The sequence below is a fragment of the Rattus norvegicus genome, chromosome 16 (genome assembly GCF_036323735.1).
Source record: "Rattus norvegicus strain BN/NHsdMcwi chromosome 16, GRCr8, whole genome shotgun sequence".
In the NCBI taxonomy this organism is placed as follows: Eukaryota; Metazoa; Chordata; class Mammalia; order Rodentia; family Muridae; genus Rattus; species Rattus norvegicus.
In genome coordinates this window covers 6,341,336-6,362,716 of record NC_086034.1, presented here as the reverse complement: position 1 = coordinate 6,362,716, position 21,381 = coordinate 6,341,336, and the positions used below count along the sequence as shown (strand labels likewise).

At 54.5% G+C, this 21,381-nt stretch overlaps 1 protein-coding gene across 9 annotated transcripts in view; it reads left to right on the top strand.

Annotated features, from left to right (window-relative positions):
- Stab1 (stabilin 1) overlaps positions 1 to 21,381 on the top strand; it is a 30,504-nt gene that overhangs the window by 4,658 nt on the left and 4,465 nt on the right. For 5 of the 9 annotated variants that reach the window (XR_005494942.2, XM_008771054.4, XM_008771053.4 and 2 more), the window contains exons 2-51: positions 418 to 554; positions 844 to 959; positions 1,192 to 1,277; positions 1,343 to 1,412; positions 1,752 to 1,847; positions 2,042 to 2,158; positions 2,373 to 2,569; positions 2,799 to 2,929; positions 3,092 to 3,219; positions 3,453 to 3,550; positions 3,710 to 3,844; positions 4,093 to 4,230; positions 4,412 to 4,474; positions 4,724 to 4,837; positions 4,923 to 4,976; positions 5,157 to 5,237; positions 5,775 to 5,933; positions 6,399 to 6,461; positions 6,672 to 6,767; positions 7,135 to 7,221; positions 8,016 to 8,127; positions 8,860 to 9,046; positions 9,158 to 9,251; positions 9,373 to 9,531; positions 11,266 to 11,361; positions 11,963 to 12,058; positions 12,177 to 12,224; positions 12,327 to 12,737; positions 13,087 to 13,164; positions 13,245 to 13,343; positions 13,464 to 13,562; positions 13,686 to 13,817; positions 14,010 to 14,138; positions 14,385 to 14,441; positions 14,791 to 14,874; positions 15,388 to 15,583; positions 15,694 to 15,789; positions 15,874 to 15,919; positions 15,999 to 16,075; positions 16,188 to 16,313; positions 16,848 to 16,921; positions 17,025 to 17,099; positions 17,321 to 17,443; positions 17,760 to 17,807; positions 18,377 to 18,454; positions 18,557 to 18,703; positions 19,162 to 19,302; positions 19,397 to 19,456; positions 20,979 to 21,155; positions 21,227 to 21,313. Coding sequence is in view for 8 of the 9 variants with exons in the window: in XM_008771054.4 (XP_008769276.1) it covers positions 418 to 554; positions 844 to 959; positions 1,192 to 1,277; positions 1,343 to 1,412; positions 1,752 to 1,847; positions 2,042 to 2,158; positions 2,373 to 2,569; positions 2,799 to 2,929; positions 3,092 to 3,219; positions 3,453 to 3,550; positions 3,710 to 3,844; positions 4,093 to 4,230; positions 4,412 to 4,474; positions 4,724 to 4,837; positions 4,923 to 4,976; positions 5,157 to 5,237; positions 5,775 to 5,933; positions 6,399 to 6,461; positions 6,672 to 6,767; positions 7,135 to 7,221; positions 8,016 to 8,127; positions 8,860 to 9,046; positions 9,158 to 9,251; positions 9,373 to 9,531; positions 11,266 to 11,361; positions 11,963 to 12,058; positions 12,177 to 12,224; positions 12,327 to 12,737; positions 13,087 to 13,164; positions 13,245 to 13,343; positions 13,464 to 13,562; positions 13,686 to 13,817; positions 14,010 to 14,138; positions 14,385 to 14,441; positions 14,791 to 14,874; positions 15,388 to 15,583; positions 15,694 to 15,789; positions 15,874 to 15,919; positions 15,999 to 16,075; positions 16,188 to 16,313; positions 16,848 to 16,921; positions 17,025 to 17,099; positions 17,321 to 17,443; positions 17,760 to 17,807; positions 18,377 to 18,454; positions 18,557 to 18,703; positions 19,162 to 19,302; positions 19,397 to 19,456; positions 20,979 to 21,155; positions 21,227 to 21,313 (5,598 nt within the window). In the remaining variant the exon portion in view is untranslated. Of the gene's footprint in view, positions 1 to 417; positions 555 to 843; positions 960 to 1,191; positions 1,278 to 1,342; positions 1,413 to 1,751; positions 1,848 to 2,041; positions 2,159 to 2,372; positions 2,570 to 2,798; positions 2,930 to 3,091; positions 3,220 to 3,452; positions 3,551 to 3,709; positions 3,845 to 4,092; positions 4,231 to 4,411; positions 4,475 to 4,723; positions 4,838 to 4,922; positions 4,977 to 5,156; positions 5,238 to 5,774; positions 5,934 to 6,398; positions 6,462 to 6,671; positions 6,768 to 7,134; positions 7,222 to 8,015; positions 8,128 to 8,859; positions 9,047 to 9,157; positions 9,252 to 9,372; positions 9,532 to 11,265; positions 11,362 to 11,962; positions 12,059 to 12,176; positions 12,225 to 12,326; positions 12,738 to 13,086; positions 13,165 to 13,244; positions 13,344 to 13,463; positions 13,563 to 13,685; positions 13,818 to 14,009; positions 14,139 to 14,384; positions 14,442 to 14,790; positions 14,875 to 15,387; positions 15,584 to 15,693; positions 15,790 to 15,873; positions 15,920 to 15,998; positions 16,076 to 16,187; positions 16,314 to 16,847; positions 16,922 to 17,024; positions 17,100 to 17,320; positions 17,444 to 17,676; positions 17,809 to 18,376; positions 18,455 to 18,556; positions 18,704 to 19,161; positions 19,303 to 19,396; positions 19,457 to 20,978; positions 21,156 to 21,226; positions 21,314 to 21,381 lie in introns of those variants that run through there. The other 4 variants (XM_008771055.4, NM_001427304.1, XM_039095096.2 and 1 more) reach the window with 4 other exon arrangements.

The window sequence follows — 21,381 nt, the reverse complement described above, 5'->3', positions numbered from 1 at the left end:
GCAGAAAGCTTGCACTTTGTCCTAGTGTGACAGATTGAGGATGAAGTTACTGTATTCCTGCACACAGTGTGAGGCTTGTTGCATGTTTGTTTGGACCAAGAAGGCCAGCAGCTCTATGCAATGAATCCAGGGTCCAGACCCTGCTTTACACCCTGTCCCTATGACAGTTTGGGAAAAGGCTACCCTGGGACTTCCATCTGCTCACTTTAAATAGAGATGAGTCTCCTGGCCTGAGGGCATTCCATCCCAGACATGGGGACCATGGGGATAGGAGATGACAACGAGGTTTCCCAGCATCTTCCCTAGCCTTGCTTGTTCCACTGAACCAGAGGGAAACTGTGGCCTTGGTGCAGTCCGCATGGACTCAGGCTAGACCACGTTCCAGGCTCCTCACCGTGTGTTTTGCCTATGGCCCAGGTGCGGTCTAAACGCTGTGACATCCACACCAAGTTCATCACTCACACCCCCTGCACCGCATGTGCCGCAATTAGGAGGCGGTTATGTCCCTCGGGCTGGTCTCGGAATTTCCCAGAGAAGATACTTCTGGACTGTCGGTATGGGCCCACCCAACCGCTTCTTCCCACCTTCAGGAGGGGGGGGGGGTCAGAGGAGCCTCACTGACCCCGGGGGAGGGGAGCAAACAAAATGTCCTTAATGCACATACCTGTGGTGCCCCCCTACAGAGCAGGAGGCACAGGAAGGGAGGAGGGGTGTTTCCCGGCCACCTACTGTGCGCTGGGCCCGGAGCTCAGCCCTGGGCTAGGTGGATGGGATAAGACTCCTGGATTCAGTGTGAGGAGGGTGACGTCCACCACCCCACCGCCTGCTTACCCTCTCTCCTAGCTATGAGTTGCAGCTCAGGGGCTCTGTGGTATCCTTAAGTGGCTGTAGCCAGGAGTGCTGGAAGGACGTGGTACAGAAGGCCTGCTGCCCCGGCTACTGGGGATCCCAGTGCTATGGTACGAAAGAGGCCGCCTCCCCTGCTCCAGTCATCCTATGCCCCAGCCCCCAGCTCCTCATCCGAGGGCTACCCATAATGCCCTCGACCCTGTGCAACCACCGACTACTCACTCAGTGAGCGCCTTGAGGGCGTGGCTCCTTAGCCCTGGCTGTCCTGGGGGAGGGGCTGGAGGTGAGGTAAAGGCAGCATTCTGGGGGGGAAAAAAAAAAACTCAGTTCTTGGGTCCACAGAGTGCCCCGGTGGTCCGGCGACACCATGTAGTGGCCACGGGACCTGCCTGGATGGCATAGGTGGAAATGGAACCTGTGTGTGTCAGGTAAGGGTTGGGTAGGGGTGAGGTGGGGGTGTCGGGGGAACCCCACTGACTTAATGCGTTAACAGGAGAACTTTAGCGGCTCAGCCTGCCAAGACTGCCGAGATCCCAACAGATTTGGGCCTGACTGCCAATCAGGTGAACTTGTGGGGCGGGTGTCAGGGCAAAGCCAGTCCTATCTGTCTCTCCTAACTCTTCTGTCTTGCCTTTCCCTCCTGGGATGTTGGCCTTGGGTCCCTCCCCTGAGGTTCTTGCATATGGTAGCCTCAGAAGCCTCTTCCAGGAAACCCTTTTCGATGCCCCTCTTTCTACTCCCTGGCTCCCTCAGGGATTTCCCCTTCTACTGTGATCCTTTATCACAGCTCTGGACTCTCAAGGTTACTCCCGCATTGTCAACGTGCAGAGGGCAGGAAGGTGATGTCCCTGACTGTACCTTGGTGAGGTTGCGGTTCCATGCACCCTGTTTATCCCTCTCAGTGTGCAACTGTGTGCATGGCGTGTGCAGCCGTGGGCCACAAGGGAATGGAAGCTGCCAGTGTTTTGCTGGATACACCGGTCCTCACTGTGACCAAGGTGAGCAATGCTAACTGGGGCAGCCTGAGGAGGGGAGGACAACTAGGTGACAGTGTCTGAGTCTCAGGAAGATCTGGGTCAGACTTGCACTCTCAGGAGGCTCAGAGAAGTCAGGCGGCTGCCTGGAGTCACACAGCAGAGCAGAGTGTGCAGCTCCCCTGGGGCTGGGCCTTCACTGTAATCTCTCTGCTCAGAGCTCCCAGTCTGCCAGAGCCTGAGATGCCCCCAGAATTCCCAGTGCTCCGCAGAGGCACCCGCCTGCAAATGCCTGCCTGGATACATTCAGCAAGACAATGCGTGTCTTCGTGAGCGTATGATCTGGGAACAGGGGCTCCAACTTGAAGGGCAGAGTGGGTGGCAGGGACTGGGAGGGTAACCTTTTATACTAGTACTTGCGGTCTGGCCACTTACGCAGGAAGAAAACTCTTCCTACGAGACAACGGGCCTATGGCTGCTCTGGTGGAGACCATGAAGGGGAGAGGGCTCCTGGGGCTTCACTCATTCAGGCTCTCTCTGCCCTGGCAGCTCTTGACCCCTGTCAGCCATCTCCTTGCTCCTCACTGGCCCGATGTTCAGTGACTCCCAGCGGGCAGCCTCAGTGTCACTGCCCAGAGAATTACCACGGTGATGGGAAAGTGTGTCTGCCCCAGGACCCATGCCTCACCAACTTTGGTGGCTGCCCCAGCAACTCTACCTTCTGCCTATACCGTGCTCCAGGCAAGGTGAGTTAGGTCCCCTGCTTCACAAGCCACTTCACCAACTCTGGCCGTGGGATCCTAGGCCAGCCCCAGGTTGACCGAACGCCTCAGATTCCCCATTTATAAGCTGTGAGGAGAATGCCTACCCTGATCTTGGAGGAGGGGAAGCAGGGCTGTGTGAGGAAGTTATATGCCAGCAGCTTTCCTGTATGCTCACTGGTACCGTCTCCTCCTGTCCCCGCCGTTTGCCCAGGCCACCTGCATGTGCTGGCCAGGTATGACAAGCATTAACAACGATGCTTCTGAGGGATGCCATGTCTCATGCAAACCACATTCCTGTGACAAATCAGCCACCTGTCAGGTGACCCCTGATAGAAAGACCAGGTTGGCACAGGGGACAAGGGGGATGGGCACAGGCAGGGGGTGGAATGGGTAGTGTACTCCTCTGTGTGTCTCCACTCAGGGCCTGACAGGGAGGACTGGGTAGGGGGGCTGGATCAAGGGGATGGTCCATCCTTTCCCTCACCGGTCTCTCTGGGTCTCCAGCTGTGTGTGCAAAAGTGATGAGGTGGGTGACGGCTACGCCTGCTACGGACATCTGCTCCACGAGGTTCAGAGGGCCAATCAGATTGGCCTGGTGTTGCTGCGGTTAAGAGTGGCCATTGCCATGCTGGGTGTGTGTCCCCTAGGCTTACCTATGACCATGCCCCTGCCCCGTACCCACAGAGCTGGGAGGGAGACCCAGTCTCAGCAGACACTCTAGTTTCTTTGCCCAAGAACTAGGTGAGGCCAGGATGGAGGTGGGGATTTGTCCCAGCACTAGTGTCCCCTTCCCATGCTAGACATCTATACCCATCACCCCAGGAGCTCCCATGTGAATTTTGACACTAGCCATCTCCGTCTCCAGAGCAGGGCTGCCAGGAGATCCTTACCACATCGGGCCCATTCACCGTTCTGGTGCCATCCATGTTCTCGGTCTCCGCCATCTCCTCCAGTAACATGAATGTGAGCTCTTTTCCCTGGAAGCAGGTTGTGAACTCCCTGTTCCCTCTGAGGTGGCAGCCTGCAAAGCCTCTCGTCCTCTCCGTGACTCAGGCAGGGGCAGCGCAAAGAGGGTTGGCCTGTTAGGGCTTTACCCGGCACCCCATCCCTGTGTGTCTGCAGGCAACACTTGCCCAGCAGCTCTGCAGACAACATATCATCCCAGGAGAGCACATCTTGGAGAATATAGGGCCCTCAAATACACGCAGGTGGTGGACACTGGCTGGCCAGGAGATCACCGTCACGTTCAAAAACCTGGTATGCGGGTTGGGGATTTAGCTCAGTGGTAGAGTGCTTGCCTAGTAAGCGCAAGGCCCTGGGTTCGGTCCCCAGCTCCGAAAAAAAGAAGAAGAAGAAAAAAAAACAACAACCATGGTACAGAAGGGGCCTCAGACTGGGGGCCAGAGGAATGGTGGTCAGAGGACACAGCTGGGTTACATGTGAAGCCAGGGAAGGGAGCTGCAGAGCAGAGCATGTGGGATATAGTCTTGTGTCTATCTCATCAGAGATATTCCTACAAGTACGAGGACCAGCCCCAGCAGTTCAGTATCCAGAAGGCCAACTACATAGCTGCTAACGGGGTCTTCCATACGGTCACTGCCCTACGATGGCAGCTTCCACCCCCACTTCCAGGGGACCCCAAGGTGAGCCAATGGCCTCTTCTCCACTTTGTGCTGTAGGGAATGTCTCACTGTGTTAAGGTCGGGTATGAGGCTGCTCTGGCTTGTGGAGGCTACACTCCTCCTCCTCCTCCTCCTCCTCCTCCTCCTCCTCCTCCTGGGGCGAAAGCTACCACATCCTGCCCTGTGGCTCTTATACCTACAGAAAACCGTTGGCCAGATACTCGCTTCGACGGAGGCTTTCACACGGTTCGAAACTATCCTGGAGGTGAGCTTGGGAATAGGAGTTCTAGGTAACTGGACATCCAGACCAGAACAGGTCACTGCCCCAGAATCTGCCCACCCACCTTCCTAGAACCCACCCTCCCATGCCCATCACCATTCCTGAGGCTTCACGGGGCGTGAACCAATGCTTTACCCGCATCTCAGTTAGGAGCTCCCCGCTGGCTAACGGTGGCAGGAACCAGGTAGGGCTCTGAGGCAGGAATCTGTCTAATTCTACATTCTGCTCCTGCAGAACTGTGGGCTGCCAGCCATGCTGGATGGGCCTGGACCCTTCACAGTCTTTGCCCCAAGCAACGAAGCTGTGGACAGCCTTCGGGATGGCCGACTGATCTACCTTTTCACAGCAGTAAGTTCTATCGTGAGATGGGGCTGCAGGCTGAGGCTGCCAAGGCTTCCCCCATCAACCTTCAGGAACCGACTCCTCCCCTCAGGGCCTTTCCAAACTTCAGGAGCTGGTACGGTACCACATCTACAATCATGGCCAGGTGAGAGGATGGGTCCCATCCCCTTCATAGTATCCCCTGTTGCAAGGACTACTACAGGTTTTGATCTTCCCCGGGGACCTGATTTCCTTATCCCTTTCTCTTCACTTCTGAGAGCCACTGTGTAGCACCTGAACAAGGCGTGGCCAACGCCCAGCCTAAAACTACTGTCCTCTGCCTCAGCTGACAGTTGAGAAGCTCATCTCTAAGGGACGTTTCCTCACCATGGCCAACCAGGTCCTGACTGTGAATATCTCTGAAGAGGTGAGATCTGTGAGATCTGTGGGCAGCTGGGCACACGGGTCAGTGTCGGAGCCACTGGCCTCGTTCATGCTTATTGGCATGCTCTGAGTACCATGGTGGGCACGACACTTGACAAGGCCCCAGCTGGGCTAGGAGAGTGGATGTAGGTTCCACGGTATGAAGTAAAGACACAGTAGACAAAAACAGAAGAGCAAGGACCTTCTGAAGCCTGCTGGGTTGGAGATAGCCCGTGAGGTCTGTGTTGCAGGGAGATAGCCCGTGAGGTCTGTGTTGCAGGGAGATAGCCCGTGAGGTCTGTGTTGCAGGGAGATAGCCCATAAGGTCTGTGTTGCAGGGAGATAGCCCATGAGGTCTGTGTTTCAGGGAGATAGCCCGTGAGGTCTGTGTTGCAGGGAGATAGCCCGTGAGGTCTGTGTTGCAGGGAGATAGCCCGTGAGGTCTGTGTTGCAGGGAGATAGCCCGTGAGGTCTGTGTTGCAGGGAGATAGCCCGTGAGGTCTGTGTTGCAGGGAGATAGTCTGTGAGGTCTGTGTTGCAGGGACGCATCCTGCTGGGACCCGAGGGCGTCCCCGTGCGGAGGGTCGATGTGCCGGCTGCCAACGGTGTGATACACATGCTGGAAGGCATCCTGCTGCCCCCCACCATCTTGCCCATCCTTCCCAAGCACTGCGATGAAGAGCAGCACCAGACTGTGCTGGTGAGCCCCGCATGGAACCCAGGCTCCACCCTGCACCCAGATCCCATCCCTAGACCGTGGGCCGGGGATAGCGCTGCCGTGCTGCGGTCACAGAACATCGGGGATTGAGGAACACGGAGAAGAGGCTTAGTTTGGCTCACAGTTCTGAAAGCACAGCACAGCGACGGCTCTGCTCTCACTGAGGGAGGGCTGTGTGGTGCAAGGGCAGTCGGGCATAGGCGAGAGGACCACAGTGAGGGAAGAGAGTCCTAGGTCATTCCATCAGAGCCTGCTGTGGTGACTAGAGCACCCCTGCATTCAGAGAGCCCCTGCCTCTCACAGGCTCCTTGCGACACCTTCCCTGCCTGGCCTCTCTACACTTGGCTCCTTCTCCTCCCTCAGGTCTTTGCCCCATGTCTCCATCCCAGGGCTGTCGAATCTCTCTGACCCTCCTCCTTCCCCTCTGCCCTGCTCTGTTCTTCGTAGGGTTCTTGTGTGGACTGCCAAGCCTTGAACACCAGTATATGCCCCCCAAACAGTGTGAAAATGGTGAGTGAGGCTCACGGATGGATCCCTTGCTGCCGGACTCTCGAGCAAACCCAGGTTGCGGTGGGGGAGTAGGAGCAGGGGGGGCTGGACCATACCTGGTAGCCTAGCATGCACCAGCCCTGCTCCGAGTGGGAGAACGGGACCAGGGCTGCCTGGCAAAGGCTGGCCCAGCATCCACTCTGCTGACTGGGCTTCTGTGGCACACCGTAGGACATCTTCCCCAAGGAGTGTGTGTATACGCACGACCCAGCTGGGCTCAACGTCCTGAAGAAAGGCTGTGCTGAGTACTGCAACCAGACCATCACAGTGAGGGGCCTGGGCAGACTGTGCCCCCTGGGGACCCTGGGCATTTCCTCTTTGTCTGGGGTTCCCAAATTGTGTTGAGGAGGCTTTCCTTCCCAGACATTCCTTTTTGCTTTTGTTTGGTTGAGGAGAGATTTTTGCTTTTGTAGTGCTAAGACTCGAACCTGACGCCTTGCATCTGCTGGGCGAGCACTTTGTGGCTGAACCATAATCCTTAGCACTGTCCCATGTGCTATCGGTTGAAGAGGCGCCTCTGGGGGTGGGGGTGGGTCCATCCCCATTTCTGTGCTTTAGAGATGAGCAGTTCGCAGACGCTTTCTGAGAGGGGGTCGGCATGGGCTGGATGTCAGGCGTGCTCCGTGTCTTGCAGAAACGCGGCTGCTGCAAAGGGTTCTTTGGGCCCGACTGCACACAGTGTCCTGGGGGCTTTTCCAACCCCTGCTACGGCAAAGGCAACGTGAGTTCCCACCCTTGCTAGGTGTGATAAAGGTTGGTACCTTCCTCAGCGGACAGCGTCAGAACCTGCCTCTCTCAGCTTTCATACTTCTAAGTAACTGATGTTGGACCGAACTGGTTCATTAGAAATTGTTACCTTCCTGTCAGGAGAGATGGCTCAGTGGTTAGGAGCCCATGCTGCTCTTGCAGAGGGACCTGAGTTTGGTCCCATGTTGGGTAGTTCCCGACTACCTGTAACCTCAGTACCAGAGCATCCAACGCCACGATGGGCCACTATACTCAACCAAGTGCACACACCTATGTAGACATACACACAAACACACTGAAAAACCTCTGTCTGAGACAGGGTCTTACCACACAGCCCTGGCTGCCCTGGTACTCACTATGTAGAACAGGCTGGCCTGGAACCCACCTCTGCCTTCTGAGAACCAGGTTGAAAGGCATGTGTCACCGTGCTTGGCTCTCAAACTTTTTTTAGAAAAAGAAGTAATTATTTTGATAGGGTTTCCGTCTATTTACCAAAAGATGACTTGCCAGTGTTCTTTAATATTCTGTTTTTGCACCTTGGGACATCAGGGCTCTTTAGTACTGCCACACGGAGAACACGGCAGTCAGTGGGGCCGTGAGCCTTTCAGGGGCTACTTGGCAACCTCACTAATTTTGGAGGTGTAGTCTCCAGGGTGTAGTCTCCTCAGAGGGAATAAGAGAGCTCAGAGCCCACCAGGGAGGGAAGTTCATGGGGACGGGGTTATGGTGACCATGTCCCTGACGGATCCTGTGCCTGCCACCCTTCAGTGCAGCGATGGGGTTCAGGGGAATGGAGCCTGCCTCTGCTTTCCAGACTACAAGGGGATCGCCTGCCATATTTGTTCCAACCCAAACAAGCATGGTGAACAGTGCCAGGAGGGTGAGTGACCTTGGCCTAGGCTGCCTCCGGGGGGGGGGGGATGGGAGTGGGGGGGGAGAAGTTCTGTTTAGAAAAGGTGCCTAGGGGCTCCGCAGAAGGGACAGGGCCCTAAGAGGGGTGATAGAGGCCACAGGGACTGGTGCCAGTTGGCGAACAGCAATGGACGTTGTCCTCTTCACCAGAAGAGAACTGGGCTTTAATCTAAAGCAAGCAGGATTTCAGCAAGACACACTGGAGACTTGCTGATAGTGGCAGAGTCATTAGAATGACTTGACTAAAAATTCAAAAAGGCACAGCTGGGTGTGGGGTGTGGTGGTGCCTGCCTTTGATCCCAGCACTCAGGAGGCAGAGGCAGGCAGATACCTAAGTGTAAGGCCAGCCTGGTCTACAAAGTGAGTTCCAGGACAGTCAGGGGCTACACAGGGAAACTCTGCCTCAAAAGAAACAAACAAACAAAAAACCGAAAACAACCAAAAAGAGAAACAAAGAAACAAACCAAAAAAATACAACTAAACGAACCAAAACATCCATAATGGCCTCCCTTATGGTTTAATTGCCTGTTCAAGTACGAAATGATCTGTGATTTAAGAATCCTAATACAGGCTCCAAGAACATATAGTCTATTATAGCCGATCCACCCCCAGTCCCAACACGTACTTTACAAAACAATCCTGGCTCGGAACAAGCCCTGCTTCCTGTCCGGTTTCTCTGTTCCCGTCTCTTCCCTTACAGACTGTGGTTGTGTCCATGGCCTGTGTGACAACCGTCCTGGCAGTGGAGGGGTGTGCCAGCAGGGTACATGTGCCCCTGGCTTCCAAGGCCGCTTCTGCAATGAGTCCATGGGAAACTGTGGATCCCTAGGGCTGGCCCAGCCCTGCCACCCAGACGCTCACTGTGTTATTCAGGAGGGCGTCGCCAGGTGAGGAGGACTCTGGCTCCTTTTGTGGTCTGTCCATACTTTTACATGTCCGTTTGCTCATTCTCCAGCCTCCTCCCCACGCACAAATGGGCCGCTTCTCCCCTTTGCCAGGTGTGTCTGCCACGATGGTTTTGAAGGTAATGGTTTCTCCTGCAAACGCAGCAGTCCTTGCTCTCACCCAGACCGCGGTGGCTGCTCCGAGAATGTTAGTTCCTCTCTCTCGTTCTCTCTCCTTACCCTTTTACTGACCCTGGGACAAGATGGGGCTCCTTGGTCTCCAGCCATGACCGTGCCAACCCCGAGTCACTTATTTATAACCCACACAGGCTGAATGTGTCCCTGGAGACTTGGGTACCCACCAATGCATTTGCCACAAAGGCTGGAGTGGGGATGGCCGCATCTGTGTGGCCATTGATGAATGCGGGCTGGATACTCGAGGTGGCTGCCATGCGGATGCTCTTTGCAGCTATGTGGGGCCTGGACAGGTGAGGCACAGAAGGGCAGCTGGGGACTTTCCCCAACCTGGTCTAAGTTTAGGAACATCCACTGTAAACTCTGGACCCATAGATACAGATGAAGTCATGTACCCTGGCCCCGGTCACTCATGTGCCCACTGGACCCCTATGTGTAACAAAGCACCTGTCATAGGGCGACCTCCCTCTTAGACTCAGGGAGTCTAACACTACTAAGCAAAGCAGAAAGAGACCCTTCCTCTGGGGGTCCCAAGTCTATAGGTTCACAGAAATCTATCCCTGGAATTTCGTAATCTAGTCTTGCATACTTGTTATGAGATCACAGTACCCAAGAGCCTCGGGATCAATAATTTTGAGGCTCATGAACTAGAGTTCTAACCCAGACCAGGCACAGCGGGGCACACCTTTAGTCCCCGTACTCCCGAGGCAGAGGCAGGCGATCTCTGTGAGTTTGAGGGCAGCTTGTTACCAACCAGAGGTACATAATAGAGAGACCCTGCCTCAAAACAAAACAAAAGGAAAACCTGAGCTGGTTGTTAGAGAGATGGCTCAGTGGTTAAGCCCTTGTAGCTCTTACAAAGGAGTTGGGTTCGATTCCCAGAACCTATAGGGCGGTAGCCACTGTCCACAACTCCAGTTCCAGAGGATCTGATGCCTTCCTCTGGCCTCTGTTGGAACTGCATTTGGGTAGCACACAGACATAATGTGGGCAAAACACCCATCTGTAAAAAGTAAGCAAAATAAATTAGAGCTGGAGAGATGGGTCAATAGTAAAGGACCATGGTGATCTTACTAAGAACCCGGGTTCGATTCCCGGAACCCACATGGCAGCTCACAGCTGTCAGTAGCTCTCGTCCCTGAGGATCCAGTGCCTTTTTTGGCCTCCAGAGGCACCAGGCACACACATCTCATTACAGACGGTTGTGAGCCACCATGTGGTTGCTGGGATTTGAACTCAGGACCTCTGGGAGAGCAGTCAGTGCTCTTAACCACTGAGCCATCTCTCCAGCCCCAGGAAAATATTTTTAAAAGGCTATCTAATGTACTAGCAGGAGGCCAGGTATGGCTGGTTCTGAGTTTGCCTCCTCACGGGGCCCCATCTTCTCACATCTTCTTAGTTCTATAGTGGCCTCTGGCCCAGCAGTCTGTGGAGTATTGACAGTAAAAACTCAGCCTGGCATAAGGACTAGAGCTCTGAACTTAGGACACCCCAGGAGCTGGGGAGCACACAGGAGAAAGAAGCAGGAGGATCTCACACTGAATACCAGGCGGGGTTATGTAGCGAGACTCTGAAAGGAAGACTGGAAAGAGAGCTCAGAACTGAGGCTTTGATGCACTGGGCTAGATCCCTCCCACGCCCCAAATTCAGATGTGGAGGTGAGGGGTCTCACCTGTGCTCATTGGTAGTGTAGAGAAGCCTGAAGGAAAGGCCACTGGGGGAAGAGACCAGAACAGTTGACTGGGTCACAGGGGAGGAAGTGGGACCCCAGTTCCCTTCCTGGGGCTGACCTTGGCCAACACCTGCCCACTTGCCACAAGCCACACTGACGTCAAGCGGATGGCTTTGGTGGGGTTCCCAGTACAGGGTGTTGGTCAATCTCCACAGAAGCTTCCTAGCCAAGGGCATCTCTTGACCAGCCTTATGCTGGGAGCTGGTCTCCTCTGTGGTGAGCAGATCTCCTGGGGAGCAGAGGAAGAGGTGGGGTCTGTGGTGAGATAAGGCTCTCTGTTCCCTGGCCTCCCCAGAGCCGATGCACATGTAAGCTGGGCTTCGCTGGAGACGGTTACGAGTGCAGCCCCATCGACCCCTGTCGCGTAGGCAATGGGGGCTGCCATGGCCTGGTAAGTGGGCAAGTTCCCGAGGAGGGCCTGCTGCAACTGGACATGTCTGTCTGTCCTGAGCATGTCTGTCTGTCCTGAGCGCTGAGACCTTCCTAAGGTGACCGCTCCTTTGCTCTATCATAGGATAAAGCCTTTGTGCCTTGTTATTAAAGTCCTCCGAGAGCCAGCCCAGGCTGCCCAGCTCCCCCACTGCCCCACCCTGTGGTCCTCTGGCTCCTACAAGCTTCTTGCTGCCCCTTGACCTCCCTTTGCCCTTCCACAACAGCTCTGCCTTTCACAGGCCTTGCCCCACCTACTTTCTCATGGCTGCCTTTGTTGCTCTTTAGCACTGGCTCCCTGAGTCCTTTGTTACTACTGGTTCGATGGTTTCCAGTGCTCTGTGGTATTGGGAGCAGGCCTACCAAATGGGCTCTGTGAACACAGACAGGGTAGCTGGAGGGGGGCATAGAAGGGTGTAGTGACTGCACAGGCAGAGGGCAGGGGATGGGCAATTTGGAGGGGGAGAAAGATGAGAACTCTGTACCCAGCCTGTCCTTTGGATGATGAAGGGAGGGCCGTAACTCTGTCTGTCATCTCTCTGTCTATTCCTTACCTCTACCAGGCTACCTGCAAGGCAGTGGGAGGAGGCCAGCGGGTTTGCACGTGCCCCCCTCATTTTGGTGGTGATGGCTTCAGTTGCTATGGAGACATCATCCAGGTAAGGTGTTCTCTTCCCTATGGCGAGCTGTCCTCCCGTGGGCCTGTTGGGAAGGGGCTTGCATTTGTGCTTAGGTCTATAAACTTCAGGTTTTTCTTCTGCCTCCCTCCACCCCCAGGAACTGGAGGCAAATGCCCACTTCTCTGCCTTCTCCCAGTGGTTTAAGGTAGGGGTCAGGGCAGAATGCTAGGGTTGGGCTCATGTCTGCAAGGCCTTCCTGGATACAGAAATACCCATCTTCGTCTCCCTGCTCCCACTCACTGTGCAGAACTCGAGCATCACTCTCCCGGCTGACGGTAAACTCACAGCCCTGGTGCCCTCGGAATCTGCCATCCGCAGACTGCGCCCCGAGGACCAGGCCTTCTGGTTGCAGCCAAAGACGCTGCCAGAACTGGTCAGGTGGGGAGAGCTGGGAAGGAAGGGCCACGGAGGGGATTCTGGGTGGGACTTGGACCCTTCTCAGACAATGTTAAGAGAATTTCCATGGCTCACGAAAGTGGGAGAGCCCAGGCTGAAGGAACTTTGTAATCTGGTCCAATCCCCACCACCCCCAACTCTTCTCCTTAGGGCCCACTTTCTCCAGGGTGCGTTCTCAGAGGAGGAGCTGGCCCGGTTAAGTGGGCAACAGGTGGCCACACTGAGTGCCACGACACACTGGCAGATTCACAACACCAGTGGGGTAAGAGGTGAACTCTGGACATGTGTGGGAGCTGCGCCCCACCCCCAAACCAGAGCTCCCAGGAAATAAGCCTGGAGCCCCTTGTCCAGGGCGCCCCACCCCCAAACCAGAGCTCCCAGGAAATAAGCCTGGAGCCCCTTGTCCAGGGCTGATTCTGAGGTTGTGCATAGAACACATCCGTGGTCTCATTAGAAGCTGTGTGTGCCGGCACGTATATAACTCTGCCCTTCTCCCGTGGGTGCTCGCGAGGTCTATGCCTCCGCCTGGTGGAGTCTGAGGCTGTGAGAGAGCCAGCCTCTCACCCTGTATCAGTGCCCGGCAAGCCTGAGTTCTGTCTGCTGCCTTCTAGAGAGTCCAGGTGCAGAATGCCACTGTGGATGTACCCGACCTCCTCGCCACCAATGGTGTCCTACATATTATTAGCCAGGTATGGCAGGAGAAGGGAGTTGTGGAGACCTTCCTCTGGCTAGTAATGGTGGACTGAGAGCCCCTCCTGCTCTATACCAGGTCTTGTTGCCTCCGAGAGGTGACATGCAGACTGGGCCGGGGTTGCTGCAGCAACTAGATAGTGTGCCTGCCTTCCGCCTCTTCGGGGAACAGCTAAAGGTACAAAGGAGGCTCCTTCAAGGGGAATAATTTCCCAGGAGGCTGCGGGGGAGGGGGGGATGCTGGTTGGCTCCCTGCACCAGCCGCCTTGCTTACCTTGTTCCCTCTCTCTATCCCTAGCACCACAAACTGGTAGCCCAAATAGAGGCTGCCAAAGCCTACACCATCTTCGTGCCCACAAATCACTCTCTGGAGACCCAGGGCAACAAGAGTATCCTGGTGAGGCCTTGGGGACGGGGAAGATGAGCCTCCTATGCCATGGCCACGGAACATGGTGGGGGTGGCACGATACCCAGGTCGCTCAAGAGTCTTAGAAACCCTGAACTGACTCATTCCTGCCAGGGCATAGACATAGTGCGACATCACGTGATCCTCGGGGAGGCACTGTCCGTGGAGGTCCTGCGGAAAGGGGGACACCGCAACTCCCTCCTGGGCCCTGCCCACTGGCTGGTTTTCTACAATCATAGTGGCCAGGTTTGAAGGGCTGGGATTAGAACACCCTTTCCAGGGGCTCTGCTTTTAGGAGTCCCCTTTGAAGCTTCTTCCCCCAATCTTTGGAGCTACCCCCTACCCCCGGAGTATGTTCTTGTGTTCTTGTCTCGTTGCCTCTGAAAGTGAGGGTGGTGGAAGTGGGTAGGTAGGTTCAACCCGCTCTCCTCCTTTCAGCCTGAGGTGAACCACGTGCCGCTGGAGGGCCCTTTGCTGGAAGCCCCAGGCAGTGCCCTCTTTGGACTGTCGGGGATCTTGGCAGTGGGCTCTAGCCGTTGCCTGCACAGCCACGCGGAGGCTCTTCGGGTGAGAAGCTGGGGCCATCGGGCATTACAGATGAACAGCTGCGACTGGTGATACACACCTTTAATCTCAGCCCTAGAGGCTGTGGCTCCCTTGAGGGAGCTTGAGGCCAGTCAGGGCCCCACAGTGACTCCCCGTTTCCACAAGAGCAGCAGTCACTGGTTGGTTAGTCCGCTGCTTAGTCTAGGTAGCAGGATGGATCGCTTAGTCTCGTTCTGGACCAGCTCATACCTCACCTTTCTTCCCCAGGAGAAATGTGTAAACTGCACCCGGAAATTCCGCTGTACTCAAGGCTTCCAGCTGCAGGTGAGGCCAGGCTCAGTACAACTCTGGACTTACATCCTCTAATACCCCCAGTCTCCCCAACACCTTCAGGTCTAGCCCAGCCAGCAACTAGCCTATTCTGGACAGTTGCAACCACCAGTTAAGGCTGGATGGCAGCCAAGGTTTGCTCAGAGGAACCTCACCCAAACCTGTAGCCTCAGGCCTGGTTCCTTATCAGACCCATGGGCCTTGGTCTCTACCTCTCCCTTTCTTTGTCTTCCTCACTCTGTCCCACGCACTCTGATACTTGTAGCACAGTTGTTTCCCACGCACCACGTCCTGACTCTGCCCAGGTTACCAGATGACCCTTCCTCTGTGTCTCCAATTCTAGGACACACCAAGGAAGAGCTGTGTCTACAGATCTGGGTTATCTTTCTCCCGGGGCTGTTCCTACACATGTGCCAAGAAGATCCAGGTTCGCTCTGAGATGCCCCCCATCAAAGCTTCACTGCGGGAGGAGAGGGCAGAGGAGCCAACCCCCCCCACCCCGAGGAAGAGTTTAGACTGACTTCAAGGGCAGAGACGCTGAGCCTCCAGCAAGACAGCAAAACAAGGACCTTAGGGATGTCCCGAGTCAGAGGGCTACCATTGGTCCTGTGTCTAACCCCTGGGGAATGGGGATGGGAGAGAGATACAGGGTCACATCCCAGAGCTGCCAACATCAGTCAAAGCCAGTGGCAGTAACCAGGTTTCCTGCCCCGCCCCCCATGCAGTCCGTGCAGTCACAGCCCTCTCTGTCTGAGCCTACCCCCACCCGGAAGGGTTGTAGAAGGCACCCTCCACAGCTGGTGGTTCTGTCTACCCTCCATTCCAAGTTGCTCCGCCCTGTGTCTGTGTGTCCCTCAGATGTTGTCACCTCTCCCTGGATAGCGACATCAGTCCTGGCCTGGGCCTCTCTCCTCCCCTTCCCATTGCCCTGCCCCTACAGGTGCCCGACTGCTGCCCAGGCTTCTTTGGCACCCTCTGTGAGCCATGCCCAGGGGGTCTAGGTGGGGTGTGCTCAGGCCATGGGCAGTGCCAAGACAGGTTCCTGGGCAATGGGGAATGTCGCTGCCAAGAGGGATTCCATGGAACGGCCTGTGAGATGTGTGAGCTGGGCCGCTATGGGCCCACCTGTTCTGGAGGTGAGGTCGGCACAGAGTCGGAGGGTGGCCTTTGGGAAGGACAGCAGACTGGGTGCCATACCATAAGGAGCAGGCGAGTAGCTCTTGTCATTTCGTTATCCCACTTCCAGTATGCGACTGTGACCACGGGCTGTGCCAGGAGGGGCTGCGCGGCAATGGAAGCTGTATCTGTAATGTGGGCTGGCAGGGTCTCCGCTGTGACCAGAGTAAGTGGGTCCCAGGGGACTAGAGGCAGGTGATGACACGGAACAACCTTGCCTGAGCGACCGGGACTTCTGTCCTCCTTTCAGAAATCACTGATCGTCAATGTCCCAAGAAGTGCGATCCCAATGCCAAGTGAGTGAACCCAACCTGCGGCTGGGCGACTGTGGGTGGATGGGACAGACACAGACTAAATGGCTGCCACCCCTCCCAGCTGCATACAGGACTCTGCTGGAATCCCCGTGTGTGTCTGTGCTGCAGGATACTCAGGCAATGGCAGTTACTGCTCAGGTTAGTCCTGTGGACATCCTGGGCTCCGCTCTGAAATGCATGGGATGGCTGTGCACCTTCTCTCTAACCTTTCCTTTATCCCTCTGCCTGTTCTCACAACATCTGTCCCTAGAGGTGGATCCCTGTACCTCTGGCCATGGGGGCTGCTCGCCCTATGCCAACTGTACCAAGGTGGCTCCGGGACAACGGACGTGCACCTGCCTGGATGGCTACACGGGTGACGGGGAGTTGTGCCAGGGTGAGGTGTCCCAAGACAGACATGTGTGTGCGTGTGTGTATGTGTGTGTGCATGTGTGTGTGTGTGCATGTGTGTGCATGTGTCTTGAGACAGACACGTGTATGTGTGTGTGTGTATTGTGGAGCACGTGTGTATGTGTGTGTGTGTGTTTCCTGAGACAGACATGTGTACGTGTGCATGTGTGTGTGTGTGCACGTGTGCGTATGCATGTGTGTTCCAAGACAGACATGTATGTGTCTGTGTGTGCATGTGCGTGTGAATGTTTGCACATGTGTGCACATGTGTGCACGTGTGTGTGCGCGTTCATGTGTGTGAACACGTGTGTGTGCGTGTGTCTTGAGACAGACACGTGTGTGTGTGTGTGTGTGTGTGGTATTGTAGTGATCTGAGTCAGGTCAAGAAGGATGGAAAGTACAAAGGGGGTGTGGAGACTTGGGGCCCAAATGGAAGGAGGTGGGCACCTGGAGTTGCAGAGGGACAGATGAATGGCGGGTCATCAAGGGCTATTCCTCATCACAGCATCTCTTCCCCTAGAAATAAACAGCTGTCTCGTCCACAATGGGGGCTGTCATGTGAACGCTGAGTGTATCCCCACAGGCCCCCAGCAGGTCAGTCAACAGGCCTGACACTCGGGCCTCCATTCCGACTAAGTCTGGGGTGGCCCTTTCATTCAGGGCTCTCTGCAGCCACAGTGATCGGGATTTGTGACAGGTGTCCTGCAACTGCCGTGAGGGCTACAGTGGCGATGGCATTCAGTCTTGCAAGCTCCTGGATCCTTGCTCCCAGGTCAGGCAGGTCCTCACACCCTAGTACGTGTGTCAGGAAAGGGGACTGGGGGTAGGGACAGCCCTCTTCATTCCCAGGATGGTTCCAGAGACTCCCTCAGCTCTAGCTCAAGTCTGGCTCGGCGGTAGAAATAAAGCCTTGAGGGTTGAGCAGGGACGTGAGGCATCTTCCCTAAGGCTGGTGACTGCCACAGCCTTCCTCTTCCTTCCTCTCCCACTCAGAACAATGGAGGCTGCAGCCCTTATGCTGTGTGCAAAAGCACAGGAGACGGACAGAGGACATGTTCCTGTGATTCAACTCATACTGTGGGGGACGGCATCACCTGTCATGGGCGAGTTGGACTGGTAATGACTCCCACATCTGACCCAGGCTTGGTTGTGGTGATGCCTCATGCACCTGAACAGCAATCCTACCTAAGACCCCATATTCAGTCCTGATCCTTGACCATGACCCCATGACCCTGAATCTGACCTTTGATTCTTCCTGGGCTAAAACGTACCTACGTCACATGAAAACAATCCTGACCCTGGCTCAGAACCCTCCCCGGCTTTCCTTTCCTTGTCTCTGCCTTGGCCAGACCTTGGGCTGTTGGTGCTAGGACAGGCACCAGCCCCTGAATGGGGGGTCGCCCAAAATCTGAGCTGATCCTCGATCCCCCAGGAGCTCCTACGGAACAAGTATGCCTCGTTCTTCAGCCTCCACCTCCTGGTGAGTATCCAGCCTCTGTCCTAGTCAGGGTCTCTGTTCCTGCACAAACGTCATGACCAAGAAGCAAGTTGGGGAGGAAAGGGTTTATTCAGCTTACACTTCCACATTGCTGTTCATCACCAAAGGAGGTTAGAACTGGAACTCAAGCAGGTCAGGAAGCAGGAGCTGATGCAGAGGCCATGGAGGGATGTTACTTACTGGCTTGCTTCCCCTGGCTTGCTCAGCTTGCTTTCTTATAGAACCCAAGACTAGCAGCCTAGGGATGGCACCACCCACAGTGGGCTGGGTCCTTCCCCATTGATCACTAGTTGAGAAAATGCCTTACAGCTGGGTCTCATGGAGGCATTTTCTCAAGGGAGGCTCCTTTCTCTGTGATAACTCCAGCTTGTGTCAAGTTGGCACACAAAGCCAGCCAGTACAGCCTCTGAGACCTGCTGGGCAAGTGCCAACCATCTCTGGACCTTCATGATCTTGTCTGATTGAAAGGATTGGCTGGCCTGGTCTCTTAGAAGTTCCAATTTGATCCCAGATCATCCCTTTAGTGCTCAAGTTGTGTCTTGCCTCCCCAGGAATACAAGGAGCTCAAAGGCGATGGGCCATTCACCATCTTCGTGCCACATTCTGATTTAATAAGCAACATGTCCCAGGTATCACAGCCCTGGAAGCAGACTGGAGAGGGATGAGTGGTCACCCACCGCAGGTGCAGAGGGGACATCATTGGCTCCACTGTCTTCATGACTCTGTGCTAGGGTGAGCTGGCGAGGATGCGGGCTCACCGTCAGCTCGTGTTTCGCTACCACGTGCTTGGCTGCCGGAAGCTGGGGAGCCAAGAGCTGCTGGACCAGGGATATGTCACCGCACTGTCTGGACACACTCTGCGCATTAGTGAGAGGGAGGTGAGCTCCTACACACAGAGGTTAGTCCTGCTGGCTATAGGGTCCTCCTGCAGGGTTAGGATTCAGCCCCCAGATTCAGTCTCCGTGCCCTGCCTCCCTTCCTTTAATATTCAGCCAAGATCTGAAATAGGAGGGAGAGGAGTCCAGCCCCGAGGATACCCACACCCTGGGCCCCACTCATTAGCACTGGCCTGCCCCAACCTGGGACTCTGAAGGTACAAGCACCAAGTTCCCACAATGCCAAGCCCAGTGTGGTGCCTTGTGTAGGTTCCTGTAGTGTGATGGAAGCCCCATCCCGCGTCTTGATTCTGCCCTTGACCAACTCACCTTCACCCTCAAAGCACAGGATTGGCTATTATCTCAGGCCCTGCTCTGGCCCAGGCACACCCCATAGCTTTCAGTACCCTACTGATCAACGCAGCACCCTACTGATCAATGCAGCCATGCTCCTCCCACAGGGCAGCATTTATCTCAATGACTTTGCTCGGGTGGTAAGCAGCGATCACGAGGCAGTGAACGGTGTCCTGCACTTCATCGACCGTGTCCTGCTGCCGCCAGATGTGCTACACTGGGAGGCTGATACTATCCCAATCCCTCGGGTATGTCTGGGCAAGCACCTACGGCTGGGTTTGCAGGCTGGGCTCCCCTCTTCCCACCTGACTGTGTAACTCATGTGTGTTCTTTCTTTCCCAGAGAAATGTCACTGCTGCCGCTGAAAGCTTCCAATACAAGATCTTTAGCCGACTGCTGACGGTACTGCCCTCGTGAATGTGGGTCTGCCAATGCGTGCAATGTGAATGCGTGTGTGTGTGTGTGTGCAACGATGTGTGTGCAATGTGTGTGCATGTGTGTGAATGTCTGCATAGTGTATATGTGTGCAATGTGTATGTGTGCACAGTGTGTATGTGTGCAATGATGTGTGCACGTCTGTGAATGTATGTGTGCGTATGTGTGCATAGTGTGAATGTGTGCAATGATGTGTGTATGTGTGCAATGTGTGTGCATGTCTGTGAATGTATGTGTGCAATGTGTGTATGTGTGTGTGCAACCTTTTTCTGGGAACAGATGTGCCTATGTGAATTTCCTTGTACATCGTAAGAGCCTCCCAATGTGGGCACACATGAGGGAGTGTGCAACTAAGGTGTGTGGAAAGTTACCCTTGCATGGGTGACCATAAACAGTAGCTCCCCTACCCACAATTTTATATTCAGTCATGTTGGCAAGATGTCCCAGTGAGTGGACCGCTCGCTGCCAAGTCTGAGCACCTGAGTTTGCTCTCTGGGACCCACGTAGCAGGAGAAAACCAACCCCCGTAGGTCTCCACATGTGCAGTGGCAGTCGTGCTCTTTCCCCCAAGTCTCATACACACAAACAGAAGCAGGTTAAGTATAAAAACATTAAACCAAACGACCCAGAAATAGCTCAGGTTTTAAAAATATTCAATATTGATATTTGTTTTTGCTGCAAATTATTTAAAAATGTTCATGGTACACGATACTGGGTTTTATAAAGAATATTTTTATACAAGCAGACATTACATGTTTGTTTGTTCCTTGATTCCTTCCTACCCCATTCTGACCTCTTCCTTTTTAACTCTTTCATTCCTCTCGACAGCTTCATTCTTACTTAAGTCACATATACATGCGATTTTATGATTCTATCCGTAATCTAGAAACCACCAGTGAAAGAAAAAACACACAATATTTGTTTTTCTGAGACCTGCTGAATTCACATAATGTTATTATCTGCAGTTACATCTATTTTTCTGCAAATATGTAGCATTCTTTATTTTGAAAAAAATACTTTACATGCATAGTGGTTTTTAAATTCCTTATTTTCATTTTATGTTCATTGGTGTTTTGCCTGTACGTATGTCTGTGTCAGGTTTCTCTGAACTGGAGTTACATAGGAGGAAGGAATTGTCTTAGATCTAAGGCAAATTCTATGTGAACTGCCGTGTGGGTACAGGGATTTGAACCTGGGTCCTCTTAACTGCTGAACCCTCTCTTCATCCCTATTTATCTCTTACTGTCCCTAGTTTATAGATAATACTTTGTCCCAGGTAAGAAGTATATGTATGATTCATACAGATGGTTCATACATACGGTTCTCTGTAACTTAAGGCACGTGCAGGGTCTCTTCCGACCTGCAGATGAGAGAAAGACTGCCCAGGATGTCTGCCGACAAGCCTGGCTAGTTATCAGTACCTGGGTCTCTCTGGACCTCCGTTCTGTGGTCCATCCTCATCTCTGTCACACCATTGCTCAACCCACAGGTGGCTGGCCTCCTGCCCATGCTTCAAGATGCATCCCATCGTCCCTTCACGATGCTGTGGCCCACAGATTCTGCCCTGGAAGCCCTGTCTCCTGATCGGAAGAACTGGCTCTACCATGAGGACCACCGTGACAAACTGGCGGCCATTTTGCGTGGTCATGTGATTCGCAACATTGAGGTGGGCACAGACCCGAGCTTTGGTCCCTACAGCCTACGTGCTCAATTCCAATCACATCTCCATTTATTTAGGCCTCGGCATCTGATCTACCCAACCTGGGCCAACTCCGAACCATGCACGGAAACACCATCTCTTTCTCCTGCGGTCTTGCCCGGCCCGTGAGTCTAGGGAGAGGGCGTGGTTAAGGAAAACAAGCAGTGGGGTTAGGGGCTGCAGTGCCCCTGAC